Source organism: Pelophylax lessonae, assembly GCF_965119305.1.
Source record: "Pelophylax lessonae genome assembly, chromosome: 2".
Classification (NCBI taxonomy): domain Eukaryota; kingdom Metazoa; phylum Chordata; class Amphibia; order Anura; family Ranidae; genus Pelophylax; species Pelophylax lessonae.
Window position 1 is genome coordinate 609,261,653 of NC_138769.1, and position 25,303 is coordinate 609,286,955.

General features: G+C 40.8%; 1 protein-coding gene across 1 annotated transcript; it reads left to right on the top strand.

The window, feature by feature from the left end:
- Positions 1-13,829: 13,829 nt before the first annotated feature.
- On the top strand, positions 13,830-23,642 carry LOC309545296 (keratin, type II cytoskeletal cochleal-like; the record flags this gene model as incomplete). The annotated part of the gene is made up of 9 exons (XM_082244439.1): positions 13,830-14,264; positions 15,007-15,215; positions 17,004-17,064; positions 17,747-17,842; positions 18,189-18,353; positions 19,672-19,797; positions 20,200-20,420; positions 22,294-22,322; positions 23,494-23,642. 9 exons carry the CDS (start codon positions 13,830-13,832, stop codon positions 23,640-23,642), a joined length of 1,491 nt encoding a protein of 496 aa, XP_082100565.1.
- Positions 23,643-25,303: the final 1,661 nt, after the last annotated feature.

The window sequence follows — 25,303 nt, forward strand, 5'->3', positions numbered from 1 at the left end:
AATGGCAAATGCCAATCGAGCTCCACAGTGCCTGGCAGTGAGCACAGGGCCCACTAGAGGACGTCAGGCCCTCAGGCCACCCTCATGAAGTCTGTTTCTGATTGTTTGGTCAGAGACATTCACACTAGTGGTCTGCTGAAGGTCATTTTGTAGGGCTCTGGCAGTGCTCATCCTGTTCCACTTTGCACAAAGGAGCAGATACCGGTCATGCTGATGCATTAAGGACCTTCTATGGCCCTGTTCTGCTCTCCTAGAATAATTGCCTGTCTCCTGAAATCTCCTCCATGCTCTTGAGACTGTGCTGGGAGACACAGCAAATCTTCTGCCAATGGCATGCATTGATGTGCCATCCTGGAGGAGTTGGACTGCCTGTGCAACCTCTATAGGGTCCTGGTATAGCCTCATACTACCAGTAGTGACACTGACCCTAGCCAAATGCATAACTACTGAAAAACAGTCAGAAAAGATGAGTAGGAAAAAAAATGTCAGTGGTTCCACCTGTAAAACCATTCCTGTTGTGGAGGTTATCTTGTTGTTACCCATATAGTGCACCTGTTGTTAATTTAATTAACACAAAAGTAGCTAAAACTGATTAACAACCCCCTCTGCTACTTAGCTGACTAGACCAATATCCCAGGAGTTTAATGGACTTGATACTATACTGCAATTAAAAAGTGTTCCTTTAATTTTTTTGAGCAGTGTGTATATGTATTTTTTTATTTTTTATTTTATATTTTTGAAAGAAAAGCACTGTTTTTTTCAATGAAGATAACATTAAATTATTCAGAAATACAGACTAGACATTGTTAATGTGGTAAATGACTATTCTAGCTGGAAACAGCTGATTTTTAATGGAATATCTACATAGGTGTACAGAGGCCCATTTCCAGCAACCATCACTCCTGTGTTCTAATAGTACATTGTGCTATCTGATCGTGTTAAAATGCTGATTATTACAATGCCCTTGTGCAATTATGTTAGCACAGCTGAAAACTGTTTTGCTGACTAGTTGAGTATCTGGAGCATCAGCATTTGTAGGTTTTATTATACTCTCAAAATGGCCAGAAAAAGAGAACTTTCTTCTGAAACTCAACAGTCTATTCTTGTTCTGATAAATGAAGGCTATTCCATGCGAGAAATTGCTCAGACACTGAACATTTCCTACAACTGTGTGTACTACTCCCTTCAGAGAACAGCACAAACTGGCTCTAACCAGAATAGAAAGAGAAGTGGGAGGCCTCGGTGCACAACTAAGTAAGAGGACAAATACATTAGAGTCTCTAGTTTGAGAAATAGACACTTCACAGGTCCTCAACTGGCAGCTTCATTAAATGGTACCTGCAAAATGCCAGTCTCAACGTCCACAGTGAAGAGGCGACTCCAGGATGCTGGCCTTCTAGGCAGAGTGGCAAAGAAAAAGCCATATCTGAGACTGGCCAATAAAAGAAAAAGATTAAGATGGATAAAAGAACACAGACCTTGGACAGAGGAAAATTGGAAAAAAAAATATTATGGACACACAAATCTAAGTTTGAGGTGTTTGGATCACACAGAAGAACATTTGTGAGATGCAGAACAAGTGAACAGATGCTGGAGGAGTGTTTTATGCCATCTGTCAAGCATGGTGGAAGTAATGTGATGGCCTGGGGCTGATTTGGTGCTGGTAAAGTGGGAGATTTGTATAAGGTAAAAGGGATTTTGAATAAGGAAGGCTATCCCTCCATTTTGCAATGCCATGCCATACCCTGTGGACAGCGCTTGATTGGAGCCAATTTCCTCCTACAACAGGAAAATGACGCAAAGCACACCTCCAAACTATGCAAGAACTATTTATGGAAGAAGCAGTCAGCTGGTATTCTGTCTGTAATGGAGTGGCCAGTGCAGTCACCAGATCTCAACCCTATTGAGCTGTTGTGGGAGCAGCTTGACCGTATGGTACGTAAGAAGTGCCCATCAAGCAAATCCAACTTGTGGGAGGTGCTTCAGGAACCGTGGGGTGAAATTCCTTCAAATTACCTCTACATATTGACAGCTAGAATGCCAAAGGTCTGCAAGGCTGTAATTGCTGCAAATGGAGAATTATTTGATGAAAGCAAAGTTTGAAAGACAAAATTATTATTTCAAATAAAATCATTATTTCTAACCTCGTCAATGTCTTGACTATATTTTCTATTCATTTTGCAAATCATTTGATGAATAAAAGTGTGAGTTTTCATGGAAAACATGAAATTTCCTTGGTGACCCCAAACTTTTGAATGGTAGTGTATATACAGTATAATCTGTATATATAAAATTATTAATGTCAATGTGAATGCATGAAGTAAAATAACTGGGCAAATCCAATAGTAGATCAGAAATTCAACATTACCAGAACAAAGACATTAGAGATTTTTCCACCATTTATGCAGACCCATTTAGATATATTCAAGTTATTTAGTTTACTTTGCCACCACTCTGCCAGCAAATTAGTGGATCATTTTGCCCATGTTACAGTGTTTAATGCTTTATATTTTGTGTCACGTAATTTACATTTTATGAAGGTAAATCTCAATTGAATCAGTGATGCGTGTGCTGTCTAGACTTTTATGCTTATGATGAGTCCAATACTTCATTCATTTAAGACTTTAATAAATGCCTTTTCTATATCCTCCACCTATGATTAAAGCAAACAATAACTAAAGAATCACAGAAGCACTTTATGACTTGAAAGCCTTTAAGGATTATTATTTATGCTATTTTAAAATGTTATTAAACAAAAATAGTTTGAAAAGGGACCAAGACGTATGGGATGCAAAAAAAAGAATTTCAGAATTTGCCGATGTGAAAATGAAAGTTTTATAAATGCAGTTAATTTGTTTAATTCAATATGTTTTTAACACAGAGCAGTTTCTTCTGAAGTGAGGATCAGAGCAACGCATGATTTCCATGCAGGACTTTTGTTGAGTGGGTGTAGAGACCCCAGTACAGGATGAGTTTTGTATGCAATAAAATAGTGATTAGTGTTAGGACTTATTTTAGTGGTTATAATAGTGTTAACTTATATTCAGGAGTTAAGTGTTAGGGTCAGATCGGAGTTAAGCATTAGTAGTTCAATAATTACATGTACAAAACCAAAAGGCTGGTTGTACACAGGTCGAATGGGGGATCAACGTTGGTACAACCAGCCTGTCCTCAGATGAATTGAATCTTGGTTGGTTCAGCAGGTACTAGCTGAAATTTGATTCACGTATGTTCGCCATAAATGTTATACAAACCTGTTAAGTGTTAAGGTAAAGGAGAGCTTTTTGATTTTATTGTGCTGCAAATGAAGTGACTGCACAGTAGTTACACATATGCATAGCAAAGGGTTCAAAGGGAAGAACCAGGGAAAACAAGATATAAGTAGATTACTTCCAGACCGCCCACCGTATTAACGTCTCTACTTTGACGTCAGATATCGGGGTTATGGCAGCAGATAGCTTCCATAACCCCAGTATATTTTACACAACAGGCGGTCCTCTTTAACATTAAGGTGGTCCCAGTGGCTGATTCACCACAGGAAGTAAGTAGCGAGGAAAATGATCCGATCCCCTGTGCGGTTGGGCACAGGGTGAGGGCAAGATGGCCCCCACTCTACTCTATGCCCTTGGAGGACCAAAGTCACTTATGCCCAACTGCCTTAAAAAGCCAATTTTTTTTTTGTATTGCTTTTAAGTGTAAATGTGAGATCTGCGGTATTTTGGACCCCAGATCTCACATTAAATTGGCCCTGTCCTGCTTATTTCTATTATAAGGGATGTTTACATTCCTTGTATAAGGAATAAAAGTGATCAAAAAAATGTTTTTAAGGGGGCAGCATGAAAATAAATAATAAAAAGTAGAATACATAAGAAAAAAAATGTTTAAAGCTCCTCCGTCCCTCCAAGCTTGGCACATAAGCGAGCGTATATGCAAGTTGTGCCCACATATGTAAACGGTGTTCAAACCACACATGTGAGGTATCACCGCGATCATTAGAATGAGAGAAAAAATTCTAATACTAGATCTTCTCTGTAACTCTAAACTGGTAACCTGAAGAAATTTTTAAAGCGACGCCTATGGAGATTTTTAAGTACTAAAGTTTGTCGCAATTCCACGAGCATCCACAATTTTAAAGCATGACATGTTAGGTATCAATTTGCTCCATGTAACATTATCTTTCACATTATAGAAAAAAATTGAGCTACTGTTTTTTTATTTTTGTATTCAAAAGGTGTATTTTTTAAAAAAAAAATTGTGTTTGTCCGACCGCTGCATAAATACAGTGTGACATAAAGTATTGCAACAATCTCCATTTTATTCCCTAGGGTCTCTGGTAACAAAAATATAATGTTTGGGGGTTCTAAGTAATTTTTTAGCAAAAAATACTGATTTAAACTGGTAACAAGTGTCACAAATAGGTCTGATCCTTTAGGCCTGAAGGATCAGGCCTACTAAACCCACAGAAGTAAAATCTGTCTGTAGGTGCAGAATAGCATGCTTGTTATACTCACTGTGTAACTTAAAGCGGAGTTCCGGGCAGAGAAACGTTTTTTTCCTGAACATACCCCCGGGACAGTCAGGGCTAGCACATTCCACAATGGCTAGCCTCTGATCTGTCCTGGTTCGCACTTACCTTTTAGAAGAAATACTTACTTAGAAATTTTCTTCCACAGCGTTTCCATCTCGGTTGTGGGCAGCTGAAGCCGGCGCGGTCCTCTTCTCTGTCTTCTTCCGCGTCTTCGTGTCCCAGAATGCACTGCACCGGCCCCTCTCGTCACTTCCGGTGCGGCGCCGCATTCCTAAACAGCTTCTGGGCATGCCCAGAAGCTGTTTAGCAGGGGAATGCGGCGTCGCCCGGAAATGACGAGCGGGGCCGGTGCGGCGCATTGATTCCTGGGAGCTATGACGTTTAGCTCCCAGGAATCATCGCGAGGCAGGAAGTGACGGGGTGAGCCTCGGCGCTGGAGGAGGAAGCTGTCATAGGTGAGTATTTACGATCTTCAATAAAAAGGTGAGTAAACAAAAAAAAAAAAAATAACTATCCAATTCCTTTTCAGGTGCGGCATACCTAGCGGAGGGGCACAAAAAAAAAATCTTTTTTGTGCCCGGAACTCCGCTTTAAGTGATTAATGCTCTGCATTGTGTAAAAAGGCTGTTTGATCCCTTATGCACAGATCCTCCCCCTCCCGCAAGTTCACTTTGGACATGTCCCGATAAGCCCAGTAAGTGTAGTTCCGCTGCATATGCTCGGTTTGGTCTCTATTGCTAGATAGAACACTGCCTGGTTTTAGCTGAGCTATTCAGGTCACATGGTATTACTATCACACATGTGGGCATGTATACAGATTCTAAATGACAGCCCAGTCTTTCCTTCCTCCTCCATGCCCAGTAACTAAAAAATAGAGAGCTGAAAATGGCAGCAAACTCATCTTAAGAGCATGGCAAGTGCTCTGAAAACAAATGTGGATAGGGAAATAACTTAAAATAACAGAAAAAACAGAAAAATAAAAAATAATCATCTTGAATAATGTAGGAGGAGGATGAGGCCCATATGAAGTAGGAGGTTGAGGTGGCAATGAATATGGCCGTGTAGGTGGAAGCAGCGGTGGCGGTGGAGGAGGAGGACGAGGCCCATATGGAGTAGGAGGTTGAGGTGGCGGTGGATGTGGCGGTGGAGAAGGACGAGGTAGCCAACACTGGTTTTTGTTTTTAATTTTATTTCTTTTTAAAATAGGGTACACCCCAAAAGAGTGAGAAAGATCAAAAATACAACAATGGCTGGGTAAGGCCGGTATACATATCTATTCTGCAAGTCTATTCTATCAATCTATTCTAAGTCCTGTGGAATCCATGCCTGGTTCATTTTAATGAACGTGAGCTTGTCTACATTGGCTCTGGACAGGCGGCTGCGCTTGTCTGTGATAACGCCCCCAGCCGTGCTAAATACACGTTCAGATAATTCACTGGCTGCAGGGCAGGCCAGCACCTCCAAGGCATAAAGGGCAAGCTCAGGCCATGTGCCAAATTTGGAGACCCAGAAGTTGAAGGGGGCAGACCCATCATTCAGCACGTCTAGGCGTGTGCACACATACTGCTCCACCATGTTAGTGCTGGGTCGTGGTGCTGCTGGTGGAGCTGCTGTTGCAAGGAGAGGACGTGGTCAATCTATGCCAGCTACACGCACAAGTGAAACACCTTTCTCAACTGCTAGTAGGCAGCAGAATCTTACAGCAGTATTTGGCAGGGCCTAATGCGCCTCTACAAATGTTGAGGCCAGAACAAGTACAGGCGATAGTAGATTGGGTTGCTGACAGTGCCTCCAGTTCCTTCACATTGTCTCCCACCCAGTCTTCTGCTGAAAGGTCAGAGTTGGCACCTCCAGCCGATGTCCATTAATCTTTCACCTCACCCCCTTGCAAATCAGCCAAGCAGTCTGAGCCCCAAGTCATGCAGCAGTCTCTTCTTCTTTTTTTTTTGATGACTCTGTTAGCATGGTTTCCCAGGGCCATCCACCTAGCCCTGCCCCAGAAGTGGAAGAGATTGAGTGCACCGATTCCCAACCACTTATGTCTCCAGATGAGTACATGGGAGGACCATCCCAGCACGTCTCGGATGATGATGAAACACAGGTGCCAACTGCTGCGGAATTCCGAATTGTGGAGACCGACAAGGGTTGCAGGGGTGAAGACTGCGCGGAAGATGATGTGGAGGACAATGAGGTCCTCGACCCCACATGGAATGAACACCATGCAGGTGACCTGAGTCGTTTGGAGGAAGAGGCGGTGGTCGCACAGAGCCACCAGCACAGCAGAAGAGGGAGCAGGGTGCAAAAGCGGCCATGCCCTAGACACTACGCCTGCTACTGCCCAACGCAGCAAGGGATCGAGCACACCAAAGCCACCAAAGAAGTTCCCTAGCGTGGCAGTTCTTCTGACAATGTGATGATGACAGGACATGAGCGGTTTGCACGCTGTGCAATCAGAGCCTGAAGCGAGGCATAAACCTTCTCAACCTGAGCACAACCTGCATGACCAGGCATCTAAGTACAAAGCACGAGCTGCAGTGGAGTAGACACCTCCAAACCCAAGAAAGGTCTCTGGCTCCTCCTGCTTCCTCTTCTGCTGCTGCAGTCTCGGCCTCTTCATCCACCTCTGTAGTGAGACCGGCACCTGCCACCCCGCAAACAAAGGATCTGCCAGCAACACCACCACCTGGGTCACCAACAACCATCTCCACAATGTCCCGTGGAAGCGTTCAGCTTTCTATCTCCCAAACACTGGAGCAGAAGAGGAAGTTCCCCCCTACCCACCCACGATCCCTGGCCCTGAATGCCTGGCTTTTGAAATGCTGTAATTCCGTCCGACGCAGAGTTTTAAAAGCCTTATGGCGGTGGCTGTCCCACAGTACGTTGTGCCCAGCCGCCACTACTTTTCCAGGCAAGCTATCCCTTCCCTGCACAACCAACTGGGTGACAAAATCAGGTATGCACTGCGCAACGCCATCTGTGGCAAGGTCCACCTAACTACGGATACGTGGACAAGTAAGCACGGTCAGGGACATTATATCTCCCTAACAGCACACTGGGTAAATGCAGTGGTGGCTGGGCCAGAGGCAGATAGCAGTTTGGCGCATGTCCTTCCACCACCGAGGATTTCAGTGCGCTTCAGTTTGCCTCCCGTTCTTAACTCCTCCTACTCCGCTTCCTCATCCTCTACGGCCTCCTCATCCAGTCAGCGTAACACCTTTACCACCAACTTTAGCACAGCCAGGGGCAAACGACAGCAGGCAGTTTTAAAACTTGCCTGTTTGGGGGAAAAACCGCACACGCCGCAGGAGTTGTGGAGGGGTATTCAACAGCAGACCGATGAGTGGTTGGTGCCAGTGAGCCTCAAGCCCGGCCTGGTGGTGTGCGATAATGGGCGAAATCTCGTAGCAGCTCTGGGCCAAGCCAGTTTGACACACATCCCTTGCCTGGCGCATGTGCTGAATTTGGTGGTGCAGAGGTTCCTTAGAAATTACCCAGATATGTCAGAGCTGCTGCAGAAAGTGCGGGCCGTCTGAGCGCACTTTCGGCGTTTTCACCCTGCTGTTGCTCGCCTGTCAGCGCTGCAGCGTAACTTCGGCCTTCCCTCACCACCTCATATGTGACGTGCCCACAAGGTGGAACTCAACCTTGCACATGCTGGCCAGACTGTGCGAGCCGCAGCAGGCCATACTGGAGTTTCAGCTGCAGCACGCACGCATGAGTCGCTCTGCGGAACAGCACCACTTCACCACCAGTAACTGGGCCTCCATGCAAGACCGGTGTGCCTTGTTGCGCTGTAACATATGCAGACTAGGCTGAAATGTAATATTTTTTCCCTAAATGGGTGCTTATTGAATAGCGGAATAGAACAACAGTATCCAAAGGGTGTATCTCACAGTAAAATATGCAGACTAGGCCGCAATGTAATATTTTTCCCTAAATGGGTGTTTACTGAATAGCGGAATAGAACAACAGTATAGAAAGGGTGTATCTCACAGTAAAATATGCAGACTGGGCCGCAATTTATTTTTTCCCCCTAAATGGGTTTGTATTGCAAAGCAGAATACAACAGTATGCAATGGGTGTATCTCACTGTAACATATGCAGACAGGGCCACAATTAACCTTTTTTTCCCCTAAATGGGTTTTTATTGCAATGCGCAACACAACAGTATGCAATGGGTGTATCGCACTGTAACATATGGAGACAGGGCCGCAAACAACTTTTTTTGCCCCTAAATGTTTTTTTTAATGCAATGCGCAATACAACAGTATGCAATGGGTGTATCTCACTGTAACATATGCAGACAGGGCCACAATCAACTTTTTTTGCCCCTAAATGTTTTTTTTATTGCAATGCGCAATACAACAGTATGCAATGGATGTATCTCACTGTAACATATGCAGACAGGGCCGCAATTAACCTTTTTTCCCCCTAAATGGGTTTTTATTGCAATGCACAACACAACACTATGCAATGGGTGTATCTCACTGTAACATATTCAGACAGGGCCGCAAACAACTTTTTTTTGCCCCTAAATGTTTTTTTTATTGCAATGCACAATACAACAGTATGCAATGGGTGTATCTCACTGTAACATATGCAGACAGGGCCGCAATTAACTTTTTTTTCTCCTAAATGGGTTTTTATTGCAATGCGCAATACAGCAGTATGCCATGGGTGTATCTCACTGTAACATATGCAGACAGGGCCGCAATTAACCTTTTTTTCCCCTAAATGGGTTTTTATTGCAATGCGCAACACAACAGTATGCAATGGGTGTATCTCACTCTTACATATGCAGACAGGGCCGCAATCAACTTTTTTTTACCCCTAAATGTTTTTTTTTATTGCAATTCATAATACAACAGTATGCAATGGGTGTATCTCACTGTAACATATGCGGATAGGGCCGAAAACAACTTTTTTTACCCCTAAATGTTTTTTTTTATTGCAATGCGCAATACAACAGTGTGCAATGGGTGTATCTCACTGTAACATATGCGGACAGGGCCGCAAACAATGGGTGTTTATTGAATAGCAGAATAGAACAACAGTATCCAAAGTGTGTATCTCACAGTAAAATATGCGGACTAGGCCGCTATGTAATATTTTTTCCCTAAATGGGTGTTTACTGAATAGCGGAATAGAACAACAGTATAGAAAGGGTGTATCTCACAGTAAAATATACAGACTGGGCCGCAATTTATTTTTTTCCCCTAAATGGGTTTGTATTGCAAAGCGGAATACAACAGTATGCAATGGGTGTATCTCTCTGTAACATATGCAGACACGGCCGCAATTAACCTTTTTTTCCCCTAAATGGGTTTTTATTGCAATGCGCAACACAACAGTATGCAATGGGTGTATCTCACTGTAACATATGCAGACAGGGCCGCAAACAACTTTTTTTGCCCCAAAATGTTTTTTTTTAATTGCAATGCGCAATACAACAGTATGCAATGGGTGTATCTCACTGTAACATATGCAGACAGGGCCGCAATTAACCTTTTTTTCCCCTAAATGGGTTTTTATTGCAATGCGCAACACAACAGTATGCAATGGGTTTATCTCACTGTAACATATGCAGACAGTGCAGCAATCAACTTTTTCTGCCCCTAAATGGGTTTTTTTATTGCAATGCGCAATACAACAGTATGCAATGGGTGTATCTCACTGTAACATATGCAGACAGGGCCGCAACTAACTTTTTTTCCCCCTAAATGTGTTTTTATTGCAATGCGCAACACAACAGTATGCAATGGGTGTATCTCACTGTAACATATGCGGACAGGGCCGCAATCAACTTTTTTTGCCCCTAAATGTTTTTTTATTGCAATGCACAATACAACAGTATGCACTGGGTGTATCTCACTGTAACATATGCAGACAGGGCCGCAATTAACTTTTTTTTCCCCTAAATGTGTTTTTATTGCAATGCGCAACACAACAGTATGCAATGGGTGTATCTCACTGTAACATATGCAGACAGGGCCGCAATTAACCTTTTTTTGCCCCTAAATGGGTTTTTTTATTGCAAAGTGCAATACAACAGTATGCAATGGGTGTATCTCACTGTAACATATGCGGACAGGGCCGCAAACAACTTTTTTTGCCCCTAAATGGGTTTTTTTACTGCAAAGCGCAATACAACAGTATGTAATGGGTGTATCTCACTGTAACATATTCGGACAGGGCCGCAATCAACTTTTTTTGCCCCTAAAAGTTTTTTTTTATTGCAATGCACAATACAACAGTATGCACTGGGTGTATCTTACTGTAACATATGCAGACAGGGCCGCAAACAACTTTTTTTGCCCCGAAATGGGTTTTTTATTGCAAAGTGCAATACAACAGTGTGCAATGGGTGTATCTCACTGAAACATATGCGGACAGGGCCGCAAACAACTTTTTTTGCCCCTAAATTTTTTTTAATTGCAATGCGCAATACAGCAGTATGCAATGGGTGTATCTCACTGTAACGTATGAATGAAAATCTGATAAATAATTGTCCCTTTAATTGGTGCTTGTTGAATAGCAAATTTGAAATGCAGTGTCTGTCTAAACGCTCACAGTAAAATATGAAGGTAAAAAGTTTTTTTCTTTTTAAAATGCAGATTAAGCAGACACATATGCACTCAGCTTGCAGTAAATGCCCGCTACACACCGCACGCCTAACAGGTTGGATACTGTTGTTGTTCTATTCCGCTATTAAATTAAAAAAAAAACATTTGAATGAAAAACTGAAAAATATTTATTTTTCCCTGAATACTGAAAAATAAATATTTTCCCCTTACATTGGTGCTTTTTGAAGAGCAGAAAAAAAAAAAAAAAGAAAAGCAGTGTCTGTCTAAAGACTGTATGTCAAAGCTTGCATTAAATGTGCAGCACCACACGCCTAACAGACTGATAAAAGTTTTTTTTTTCTCCTTTCTCCTCCTCACTGGGCTCAGGTCAGGGCAAAAAGATTGTGCACTGCACCCCCACACAATACAATCAATGTAGATCGCTGTCTATGCTTTCCCTCAAAACAATCTCCAGCCTGACCCTACAGTAATCTCCTATCTCTCCCTCCGGGCAAAAAGATTGTGCACTGCACCCCCACACAATCAAATCAATGTAGATCGCTGTATGATTAAAGCAGATTGTTCCTATCTATGCTTTCCCTAAAAGCAATCTCCAGCCTGAACCTACAGTAATCTCCTATCTCTCCCTCCGGGCAAAAAGAATGTGTCTTGCACCCCCACACAATCAAATCAATGTAGATCGCTGTATGATTAAAGCAGATTGTTCCTATGCTTTCCCTAAAAGCAATCTCCAGCCTGACTCTACTCCTATCTCTCCCTCAGCAGCAGCAGTCAGGAACCTCTCCCTAGTATAGTATTAGCAGAGTGATGTGTGACTCCAGCTTATATAGAGTCTGGGTCACATGCTGCACTGGCCAATTACAGCCATGTCATTAGTAGGCATGGCTGTGATGGCTTCTAGGGCACACTAGTTAAACGCTTGCTGATTGGCATCTCTAGGAACCAGTGGAACCAGTGGGCAAAGCAAAAGGGTATGAATAGCAGTGAAATCAGCTATTATCACCGTTGGGATCAGTCACGTGTGCTGGGATCCTTGTTTTTTTTTTTTTTGGGTTGTGGTAGTGATTGACGATAAACGTACAATAAAGGACTTTTTGGGAATTTTTATTATTTATTAAAAGACTTGTCAAATGTTTCAATGTCTTTGTTTCTAGGTTACAGCTTTTTTTGTGAATGAGTAGGGAAGACCAGTATCTGGGGGCCCCCTTATGACAAAAGGAGGTTTCTAGATTCCAATTATTCCCCCACCGTGCAAACCCCCATAATCACCAGGCACAAAGCCCTTGTCCTTTGCCACCAATTTGAAAACTCTTTTTCTTTCTGCTGCAGACATTTCTGTACATCGTAGAGATTTGCCACTTCACAGGCAGAATTAGGACACCCCCAGGCATGTTACCTAAAGGAATTAGACATTTAATGTTCCACTTTAGGCATTTGAAAAGTCACTGGATTTTTTTGCATTGATACATGTTCCCCAAGGCAGTACCCACCCCCATGCTATTTTTGACACCCTTTTGCCTATTAGCCCAGAAAATGGGCATTTTTAATTTGACAGATTTGGCTCCCATTGATTTCAGTTGGGTTTGGCATCCAAGCTCCTATGAAGTTCACAGAACCCTTGCCGAATCGAATCCAGGGCAGTTTGGCCTATTACTACTGATCTTTCACTTACAGAAATATCTTTCTGGTGCCTGAGAAACCTGTTAAGTCACCCTGGCTACCCAACAGGCCTGATTGGAATGGTCTGCATTTTTGGAAGATAAGTACAGCCATAGGAAGTTCAGCAGGCATCCATGGTGCTTGCGAAGGTCAGAATTAAGAGCTTAAAGTAGAACTATGGGCAAAACTTTTTTCATTTTGAATAGAGCAAGGGAGGGTTATAACCCCTGTCAAATCTTTTTTTGCTATCTGTGTCCCATTGCATAGATTTCCATTCACTTCCTGACCCAAAGCCAAAAAGGAAGTGAGAGGAAATCCCTGTAAATAAAGGGAATTCCTTGGGGACCCCCCAGGTCACCAGAACTAGTGTACCCATTGGAACATTTCCTATCTTTTACTTTTATGGGGACAACCCAACATTTAGAGAAGTTCTCTTACTTTAATTTGATGTTGATTTTAATGATAATGGTAAACATGACCAATAGAGAGGGTGAAACGGGGCACAGAACGCAAAATAACAAGCAGGTTTTCTATTCCCTCTCCACTTCATCCATAACTAAAAAAAAAAAAAGTGTTGCCTTTAGTTATACTTTAAGCTATTTATCTGCATAATTTGGTGCATACAATTATGTTCCAATAATGAAAAAATTTTTTCTGAAGATGAGTTACTTTTAAGTCATTTTCCAATAAGCATTTCTATGAAAAACTATTTTGATACACTGTTAAATGATATATTATTTTATATTAAATATATACTGTATGTAAACTTTCAAATAGGAACATTTTAGATTGATTGACATGGTTTTATTTCACTTGATGTTAGCAATGGAAGCCACTCAATGATACATCTAGCTTTGATTACTGAGGTGTGCTTAAGTTTTATTCTTATAAAACAAGACATAAATTTGCTTCCAAACCAGACTATAATAGTTAGTGACGTAATTCATAACTGCAGCTTAAGGTATAAAACGAGCCAGATAAAATGACAGTTTAACACATCTTCCAAGTTGAAAAGCAACTGGAATAATCCAAACATCACCTCGGTAAGAGGATCCATCATGTCCCATCACTCCATCATGGCTTCTTCTGGACACAAGCACTTCAGTTCCTGTTCTGTTGCTTTACCCAAACATTCTAGATCACACAGCTTCTTATCACACTCTTCTAAACATTATGAACATGGTCACAAGACCCATCCTCACTTTACCAGTGCAAGTCTACATAATGTGGGGTCAAAAGGACATAAGATATCAGTAGGAAGCATTCATCTAGGTAAAGGCGGTCATGGACATAAATCTGGATTTGGTGTTGGTTCTCTTGGTCATGGATTTGGTGGTTCATCCTGTTCTGGAGGGATCAACCCTGTTACTATAAATGAAGGTCTACTGGCTCCTCTCAACTTGGAAATTGACCCAAGTATTCAGAGAGTGAGGACAGAGGAGAAGAATCAGATCAAAGGTCTCAACAATCAATTTGCCTCTTTCATTGATAAGGTGAGGTCCTTTTTTATTGAAAATGTTCAAATGTAGTGGTTTTGTATTTTGCACAGGAACTAATTATATGTATTAGAAGTATTTCATTACATTTTATAGAAACATTATTTAGAGAGCAAACATTTATACCCTGATTGTGTTCCTAATTACATTTTTGGCAAGCATTTTTATAGTTTTAACTCCTGAATAAAGCTTATTTAATGGCATTCTGATTTTTCATTTTGATATTTTGTATAGGCCGATAATCTTATATTTTTATTTTAGAATTGACTGCTGGAGGCACAGTTTCAACGAAATCTATTCACGCCAGTGGCACTAGAAAATGTTTTAAAACATTATAACGTCTTAAGACAAGTAAAGTAGAACTAAATGCTAATTTTTTTGGATAGAGTAAGGGATGGTTAAAACCACTGTCAGGTTTTTTTTTTTTTTGCCATCTGTGTCCCACTGGGGAAATTTCCCTTCCTTTCCTGCCCCACAGCCTAGCCTGGAAGTGAGAGGAAATCCCTCCAGAGTGAGGAAATCCCTGGTTGTCACCAGAGCTAGTGTTTCTGTTGGAGGATTATCCTTATTTAATATTATGGGACAATTATTTGGAATCTTCACTTTTGGTGAAAATGGTAAATATGAGACATATAGCAGGTGTCCTAATCCCTCTCCACTCTATCCCGAAAAAAAAAAAAAAGTTTTGCCATTATACTTTAAGATTTACTGCTGATCAGAAATTACCTGTTTGCTTTAGGTGAGATTCCTAGAACAGCAGAACAAGATGCTGGAGACCAAGTGGTCTTTACTGCAAGAGCAGAAGACAGCCAGGTGTCAGATTGAACCTCTGTTTGAGGTATTTATCAGCAATCTCAGGAGACAGCTGGAAAATCTGGAATGTGAGAGAGCTCGTTTGGACGCAGAGAGGAACAGCATGGAGGGATCATTGGATGAAATAAGGAGAAGGTACATACATCTTTCTTTTTTTTTTTTTGCTAAAAATGCATTTGAATATCTTTTAAAAAAGGGGGGTTCCATTAAACCTGAGAAATCCTGTATATTTGGGATGCTGCTTTGTAACAGAGTGGTGCCCTACTATGCACACAAACTATACTTTACAAACAGCTGCTAAAATCTGATACTGTAGCACAATCTTTACTTCTTTGCTTAGCAACCGGCTCTGCACATACAAGGAATTTTTGAAATGTGTGGGTTGCCTTGTTTCCTACTGCTCACTGTGGTTCCTTTCTACAGGAAGGAACCACAGTGTGTGACAGGGTACATAGTCATCCAATACTCCAAGAAGTATCATATTTGCTGATTCTTCAGGCATAAAAAATCTTGTGTTGAGGCGGTGTTTGATCAGTTCCCAGCCTTAGAGCCAGCGGGGGACAGATGCAGCATCAGACCAATGTTGCATCAACCTAGGTAAGTATGATTCTAAAAACAATTCTCAGGTTCCCTTTTAAACCTCTTTTTTAGCTGGTCCTAAACATTACTCATGTAAGATTCTCTACTGCCGTATTGTGAGCCCTGGCCAACATGATGATGCATCCCAGGGTATGTGTCCATAACAGCTTGTGCTCATAGGAAGTGTGTTTAATAAGCTGGCCCTCATTCAACCAAGTAGAGGGTCATTATTTACTGAAGAAGAGGACCTTCTATAGTAGAGAGTACATGACTGAAAGTGAGTATTGCAGCAAGAGCTGTTTTTTTTTTGTTTTGGTTGTAGTTTTTGATGCCTCAGGTCAGGTTAGGGATTTTAAGGGCAGGAGTAAAGGGTATAGATGATAGTAGGTAAAAATAATAATTTATTTAGCAATATAATATATACAAAACTTGAAGAGTGAATGGGTAAAGGCCCATTGGGTGATGGTGATAGAGAGAGGTAAAGAGTGAGTTTACACGTGAAATATAGGTGACTTTCGGTTTGTTTTGGACATTCCTGCTCTGCTGTTCCTTGTATCAGTGACAGGGATTGGTTCAGAGGAGGTGTCCGATCAGTAATCCGACGCGTTTCGGCCGACTGTGGCCTTTGTCAAGGATATATCACCGATTATGTTAAATATCCACTTCCTGTGGTTGTGCCTTCCCAATGTTTCTCCAGATGCTACAGGAACTATATGTTTCTGGACTTGGTGGTTTGGTCCAGGGGTCCGATGTCACCATCACCATCACCCAATGGGCCTTTACCCATTCACTCTTCAAGTTTTGTATATATTATATTGCTAAATAAATTATTATTTTTACCTACTATCATCTATACCATTTACTCCTGCCCTTAAAATCCCTAACCTGACCTGAGGCATCAAAAACGACAACCAATTTCCAGGGATGGTGGCAGAAACCACTATAAGATTCCAATAGAAGATCCACAACCCCACAGTTTTTTTTTGTTTTTGCTTTTTTTTTTGGTTAGCACTTCTGACTAGCAGCACTAGGGTCGCCGGTCCCAATCACGACCTGCCTGGGGTTTACATGTTCTCCATGTGCCTGCGTGGGTTTCCTCCAGGTACTGCAGTTTCCTCCCACACTCCAAAGACATGCTGGAAGGTTATTTGGATCCTGTCTAAATTGGCATTAGCATTATGTAAAGTGCTGGAAAATTTGCTTTGTTATTGGCTGGCATTGTTGTTTAACAATTTGTCTTATATAAAGTGACCTTGGATGGACCATGGAAGTTTAGTCTTTTTTTTTTTTTTTTTTGCTGCAATCAGGAATAACATACATATATTTTCTTTTTTTTTATCACAGATATGAAGAAGAACTTAACAGGCGCACAGCAGCAGAGAATGAGTTTGTTGCCCTGAAGAGAGTAAGTGGTAGTCTGTAATTGCAAATGCACTGCTATGTAACATCAGCTTTGGTGGTTTGTGGGCTAGGATTGGCGCTTTGCAGTGGTGGAGTCTAAGTTTTATCCTCATTGAGCTTGTATTTTCTTAGTGGCAACTAGTAGATTTGATTTTCTTTTAGAATATAAAACGCCAATAGTAAAAATGCAGACACTTACAGCAATCAATCAGATTTTAGTTTCCTTTAGTCAGGTCATTTAGCATTGTTTGCTATTGATTTCTGCATTGTTCATCATTCCTTCTATATGTCAAGCATGAGTTATGTGAAGAAGAGTGTCTTAAAATTTAGCCTTGTGCTTGGTCTTTAATATATTTTTCAAGAATGAAACTGAAGTAAAATGTTTTTCTTATATTTGGATGTATACATGAACATTAGCATTACATTTTCTTCCCTTAAACCAAATCTTGTGATTACAGGGGGGGGGGGGGGGTAATATAGCAAGCAGAAATTGCATTGTTGCTGTAATGTCCAATTTAGGTGTTCTTTGTCATTTAAAAAAAAATCATATTGTAGTCTTTATCCTGCTGTTTTTTGCCTTTCAACACTGTAGACATGGAGGAGTAAATGATCAATATAGGGCCTGTTATCATTATATTTTTCTTTCTGTGTGCCCATACCCTACTAGCAGATTTTCTTTACTTTAGGATGTAGATTCAGCATTTATGAATAAAGCTGAGCTGCAGGCAAAGGTCGATTCCCTCACTGATGAGACCAACTTCCTGAGGACTCTGTATGATGCGGTAGGTTCCTCCACTATTTTTTAAGTGTTTTTTTGCTAAGGAAGCTATTCCCTACTTGAGCACTGTTGTCCAATTAAAGATTATACTAAAAAAGTGATGGTTTCCTTTTAAAACAAATGTACAAGGAATACCTGTCAAAAGCAACAAATGATTAATCCATTCTTTGTATAAAACAATTCCGTCAATAATGTTTTTTAACTGTGCTCTAGATGTGTATTTGTACATTGTTAAGTGCAGGTCTCTCTGTTCCTTCTTGTATTAAATTGTATTGTAACTACAATGTCTCCCTCCATTTTGTAAAGCACTGTTGGCTATATAAATCCTATATATGTGTGCTATTTTACAGGAGATTAGTCAGCTCCAAGCTCAGATCTCAGACACTTCAGTGGTTGTGTCAATGGACAACAGCCGAGACCTTGACCTGGATAGTATCATTGCTGAGGTCAGAGCTCAATATGAAGAGATTGCTAACAGAAGCAGAGCTGAGGCTGAGGCCATGTACCAGTCAAGGGTAAGTTTATTACTACTGAAAGGTTCCCTCAGTAACACTCGCACAACTTTCAATGACATAGTACACTTTAAAACTGAAGTATAATCTGCCTTGGTTTCTCACTTTTCCCAGGATCTTGTATATAGCTTCCTAAAAAATATCACAGCTGCTTGCCTCAATACTCCTCCTCGCTTCTCCTCTCATCAACCCTGTTACAAACAGTGGGGGGAGTTATGCAAATATTAAAATACTTTTATGGGTAGATGCCACTCTGGAGAAGTGGGTGTTCCTAGGCAGGCTGCATTTGCAGACAGCCTGTAGTAATGCCCACTGATTATGCTGAGCCTCCTTGATTCAAGGAACTCAAATCGAATCTATGAAAAGATTGGACCAGGGATAGTATGGCTGGGGAAGAATCTCTTTTTATGAGCCCTTACAGCGATGCGCAAAAAACCCCACCAAAATATACAAAAAAACTGCATGTGAACACACACATTAGAGTGCACTAGGGTGCATCATATGATCAAAAAAGAAGGACCCTTCCCTGACCTCCCAGAGTGCAAAACTCCTGGTGTGTGGCAAGACACACTCAGATCCACCTAGCCAAAAAGACCAGTGGACCCCTCTTCTTGTGATCAGCTGAAGCCGAACAACAAGTACTAGGTGAGGGGTGCTCCCAAAAAGAGACCCCCCTCAAAGCAGGGAAGGACAGAACCCAAGGGCCACACATCCTCCTCCTAGACTTTAGGATAGGCCTGAAGACCAACACCCTACAATCCTTGAGTGAAAAAAAACACACAATATAAGTGCTAAGTGACATTCATGTGAGGAATGGGCGAGATAATGTTGAATGTCCTTCAGGAAACGAGGCAGGCTCTATATGACTTGCTGCAATTTCTAATGCACACTGCAACAAGCTCAAAGTGTGCAGTGAAATCAGAATAAACAATTTCAGGATAAGAGAAGAGCCTGTAAACTGCATAATTCTAAGGTGTCTAACAATTCTAAATTCTTAAGGTAAGGTTGGAGTTCAGCTTTAATTTTGACCGGACAGTCAAGGGTCATCTGTCCTGATGCATTCGTTTGGATGAACAACTTTCATATGTAACGTGCTATGTATCTTTATCTCTACGGTTTTATTATATGTTTGCTGAGTAGATGGGACCTACAGTACAATAGAAAATCCATGTGTATATTTTATTGGAAGTAAGTAAGTTGTTTGCATGCCATGCATTTTTTTTCGGCTGTATCATTATGCTATAGTTGGATGTATCTGTCTGTTTATTGACATGTATCCTTACCAATGTGATTTGTTTTTGCTTCTGCCATTATCCTGTAGTTTGACGAGCTTCGCTTGGCAGCTGGAAGGAATGGAAACGATCTACAGAACAGTAGAAATGAGATCGCTGAGCTTACTCAGACAATTCAGAGGCTTAAAGGGGATATTGAGTGTGCTAAATCTCAGGTACAATTGTATACATACATCCTATAAATACTCATTTTCCCCTTTACAAAAACTGATAATATGCAAGGTAAAAAAGTTTGCTGTACAGGACCCCTAGCTTAATGCTGTTACCTGGGCCTAGTCTTTTTTAGGAGTCAATAAAATCCCATGCGTTCCATCATTTCTGACACAGGCAGTGGAAGAAAATTCCACTTGGTTTATAGTAGTAGTTCAGGGTTTTAATCATTTTCTTATAATTCAGATCTGCTAAGTTATGGTTTGCTATGTAGGAATGGCTACACCCAGATCTTGAAAACCTTGTCAGTTTAGATGCTATTAGACGGCAGGTTAGTGGCAATATGTATGCATTAAAATAATACATTATAAGAATACATTAATGAAATATATTTATAACAATATTAGCGAGCTACACTGGAAGCTGCCATTAATGGAGTTGAGGAACAAGGTGAAGCCTCTATCAAAGATGCCAAACATAAGTTAGCTGAATTAGAGGCTGCCCTACAGAAGGTCAAGCAGGACATGGCTCGCCAACTAAGAGAATACCAGGAACTGATGAATGTCAAACTGGCTTTGGATATTGAGATTGCCACGTATAAGAAGATGCTGGAGGGAGAGGAGCATAGGTGAGTGTTTGACTGTTTTGTTTGTGACTACACAAAGGAAAATATGTTTTTCTATTACTTTTTTTATAAGGCAGAATCTCTAAGAACACTACATAGACATGTGAATAGCTGTCCCTACGCTGTTCCACTTTAGGTATTCCCTTTTGAAGTGAATTATATAAAGTTTTATAATATTTTTTACATACACTAGCGATTTCTGTAGCTGAATACACACATTCTCGTTTGCTATTCTTCATTTTTTCTATATAGTTGTTTGATTATTTACTTTTTAAAAATCTTGTGAGATATTTTTCTGGGTTTATTTCCCCACTTATATCTTTTTTTGCCAACCTATTAAAGCATCGTCTAGCGTCGTCTTCTTCTTCAAGTAGTTCTCTTAATTTATCTCTTTTTAACACTAGAACTTTTTGTGTCTCGGCATCTAGGTTCTCTATATGTTTCTGCTCCAACTCATGAATCTGTGCTATTAATCTATTTATATGGGCAGTTATTTTCTTTTATTCCTAAAGCATACTGAGATAAATATGCCTCTTATATATGCTTTATGAGCCTCCCAAGTTGTGGCTAGGGACACCTCAAGGGTTTCATTTACTAGAAAATATTGGTCTAGTTCTTCTTTGAGTCTTCTTCATTTTAATATAATCAACAACCCGTAACTGTCCCAGGTCCTTACTACCATCATGGAGAACTAATCCGGAAAGATATCTCTGTAATAGGAAACATTCAGATAAAAATCTGATGCCAATGCATGCCCCTAATGCCCTGCCAGCATATCCCGGATACCTCATAAGGAATACTTAGGTTCCTACCATAATTGTGACTTCCAGCATGCTGACCAGCCCAATGGATAAGGACCATTGATCCAAGTCAAAATCAGCTGAGAATCTATGACTGAAAAAGAAGGTGGGGTCATAAATACAACAAATAATGGGAAGATTCCAATCTACCCAAGCAACATAGATCATTCTCAGAAAAATCCATAAGTTAAAGGTGGACAGGTACGAACAGTGTGAGACACATGCTGAGGCTGAGAAGATGCACTGACAGAGTGAATAGGAAGGTAGGAAGATTTGGATTAGTAGCTATATCCAGGGAGGGAGGAGCCTGAGTGCTGGGGATCCCAGGAGTGCTAAGCCTTCTGTGTGCATGATTGCTGTGTTCAGGACTAGGGCTGTGACTGAGACCGTGGTAGGTGGGCGGTCTTGTTCTATGGGACCTGCAGGGTTCTACAGGCATAATATCATGCCTAAGGGAACAAGAAGAATTATTAGCAGCCATGGAGGAATTGTCAGAAAGAAGGAGAATAAGCCAAGCAGTATCACCTCCTTTAACCTTTAGCCTTAAAATAGAAAACAATTGCTATGTGTCCATACGTAGCTAGTGCAGTGATCTTCTCATGCAGGAGCCAGAAGTCCAAAGAGCATGTGCGCCCACTAACAGGTAGTTTAATACCCCCCCACCTGGCCCACCCACCTAAGACCCTAAAGGGGAGACTCAATATTAACAAAGGGCTTCCTTAATGTGCAAGGACTCCATTATTCTAATAGCCAGGAAAATACTTTGATAGTTGTTAGCACCAATAAAACATTGGCTAAGAGTACTTTAATACTTTTTAAACAAGACAAAATGGGGGTGATTTACTAAAGCATACAGGTTGTTCACTTTGCAAGGGAAGTTAGACTCTGCAAAGCAAGTTACTTTTTAAAGAAGCTCCCCCAGGTACAAGGGAACTAAAATTATAGTAGTGTAATTTGTGCAAACATGTGTTGAGTGGAAGAGAGTTGCTAGTACGGTAGCAGATGTGAATAAATCATTAGCTTGAATAAAAAAAAAAAAAAAAAAAAAACAGTTATTACTCTTGCTTTCTTTTCAGATTGACTGGTGAAGGCCATGTGAATATATGTAAGTAAAATATACTAATTGCCCTTTACTGTAGTTTCTACAATGATGTTAATGTTGTAAGCCAGTGTGTGCCAGTTCCACTCAAAATTACTATTTCAAGTAGTGATTAAACTGCTATAGAACAAACAATACATTCTAAAGAGTGGACAATAAGCAGATGTAGTATCGGAAAATGGTAAATATCTGTGATATGTCTATAAAGTGAGGTAGTATTTAAAATCTTTATTGCAGAACATTTAAGTAATATCAGAAATCACAAAAATCCAAATGCTTGAAAACCACAGTGGGGGAGGAATGTCCCGCTAGAGACATCCCCAAGGGATAATCCCATTAAAAGCATCAAATAAGATTGAAACTGTCACCTAGAAAACAAGAATAGATTGCTGAATTGGTGCTAGACATTTCACTTTAACACCTATTCTAAGTCCTAACTGTGGAGGTTGAGCTTGCGGTATGGAAGCCCTGCCACAGGCCTTAGGTAGGCTGTCTCTTTGCATACTGACTTTGTCCACAATAAGGCTACTTGATGTTGGCAGTATACAGAAACTTGTACTCCAGCAGCAAACATCAGTCCAGCTAAGGCCTAATTTACAAAGACTTCAGTTTGTAAAAGCTAACCAGAAAAACAATGTGCACAATATTTACAAAAATGTTGGTATGTTTCCATCAGCTTTTTTTGAAACATTCTAATGCTGGCCATCAAATGGCAATCTCCAGGCAATTTAAATCACTTTCAACCACACTGAATAAATCAGGGCAACTCACTATGAACCATGTTGGTGGTTTCAAGGGTGAACTGTTTGGTTGTCTTTGAAATCCAAAGCGGACCTGGGCTAGAAGTTTCCATATTTATCGCAGCTCTAATCTTTATAGCCTTATGTGAGAGACACAAACTGCTACTGAAAAAGTTAATCAGGGTCTTGAAGACATATCAGAGGCAAGTGAATAATTAAAATCCATGCTATAGAATGCCATTAATTGGCCTATATAGAGGAGCGCTGTCATACCTGAAGCAATCTGCATCAAACCCTTTCACGTAGTATCAGAATTCTGCCCCACTCAAAGTCTGGGTTAGGAGATCATTTCTCCAATATAAGTCAACCAAGGTATAAAAATTGCATTATATGACTATTGTCTGCATATCCATTTATCTGTTCATATTTCTCTGAAGCTGTTGTGCACTCCAGCACTGGAGGAAAGCATCACTCAGGAGGCCACCATGGTGTACATCATCAACATCACCACCACAAGGGAGGATTCAGCTCTGTCAGCCATACTTCCAAAATGAAGCACCACTCTAGCCATGGGCACCATTGCTGAAGTAACTGTTATGATTGCTGTCTAGATACCAATGGCAAACATATACTTCAATAAAAATGCAATTATTGTTGTATTTGCAGGCTCTTGAGAATTCCCCTGTATTGCCATTGTATTACTCTGTTATGCTTGCTTAGTGACCCATATTGTTATTATGCATTGTAAATAAAATTATCTCTGCTCTTCTAGATTGTCCTAAATAAACTATTTACATATCATTAAATGATTGTGAACGCCCATCAATTTTGTTGTACTTACTGACACAACAGCTTAAGTGACTGCACAAGAAGAGGCAAGGCTACATGTGTTTATACTGATTGAGTAAAATAAAACACATAGAAGTCCTAGAAGATATCTATGCTACTGACGAAAAACCATATAAATGTTACACCTGTTGTGGTAACATTTAATTAGATTAGTACATACACTTCTTCTATCGAAAATGTAAAGGGCGGGATCACAAATATATATCTTGTACTCTATTGGTATCATCTCTTTTTCAAATTTAAACCACATATCACCTTGGTCCAGCACATAGAAAAAGGTGATGGTGGGGATACATTTTATGGACTTTTGTACTATTTTAAACTATTTGTACCAAATAGAGATAACACTTGTATAAAGAATAAAAAAAACAATTTTTTACAAATGTTAAAATGAAGTCCACACAGGTATAAAGTGACAATCAAACAATATGTTTTTTTTACCCAAAAATCATAAATCAAGTCATCCCACAGGGTATACAGTTTGTGTGCTGTCAGTGTCTTTGATCAACGTGTTTCTTAACCACTTTACCACCGGAGGATTTTGCTGTCTTCCGTCCAGGCCACTTTTTGCGATTCGGCGCTGTGCGACTTCAACTGACAATTGCGCGGTCGTGCGACGCCGTACCCAAACGAAATTTACGTCCTTTTTTTCCCACAAACAGAGCTTTCTTTTGGTGGTATTTGATCACCTGTGCGATTTTTACTTTTTGCGCTATAAACAAAAAATAGCGTTTATTTTGAAAAAATAACAATATTTTTAACATTTTTTTATATGAAATTCCCCCCAAAAAAGATGTAAAAACCAATTTTTTTAAAAATTTTTGGCCAATTTGTTTTATGCTACATATGTTTGGTAAAAAAAATCGCAATAAGCATATTTTTATTGGTTTGCGCAAAAGTTATTGCGTTTACTAACAAAGGGAAAGATTTCTGTCATTTTTGGTGTTTTTTTTAACGCGTAATGGCGGCGATCTGCGATTTTTTTTGCGGGACTGCGACATTGCGGCGGACAGATCGGACCCTTGACTGACATTTTTGACACTTTTGGGGGTACCAGTGACATTACTGCAGTAATCAGTGCTATAAATATGCACTGTTACTGTAAAAATGACACTGGCAGGGAAGGGGTTAATTTTATTGGAGAGGGAGGGGTTAATGTATGCCTGGTGCTTACTGACGTGTAGGGGGGGAGGTGACTGTGTGAGTCATGGACAGATCGGATGTCCAGCTATGCTGAACAGTCCGATCTGTCACTCCCTGTCACTATGGAGATCCGCCCGCTGTGTTTACACACAGCGGGCGGATCTCCAGACTCGATCCCCGACGATCGGGTAAGAGCAGCGGCGATCGCCGCTGCTCCTCCCCTGGCCCGACTCCCGCTGTGAATGAAAACAGCGG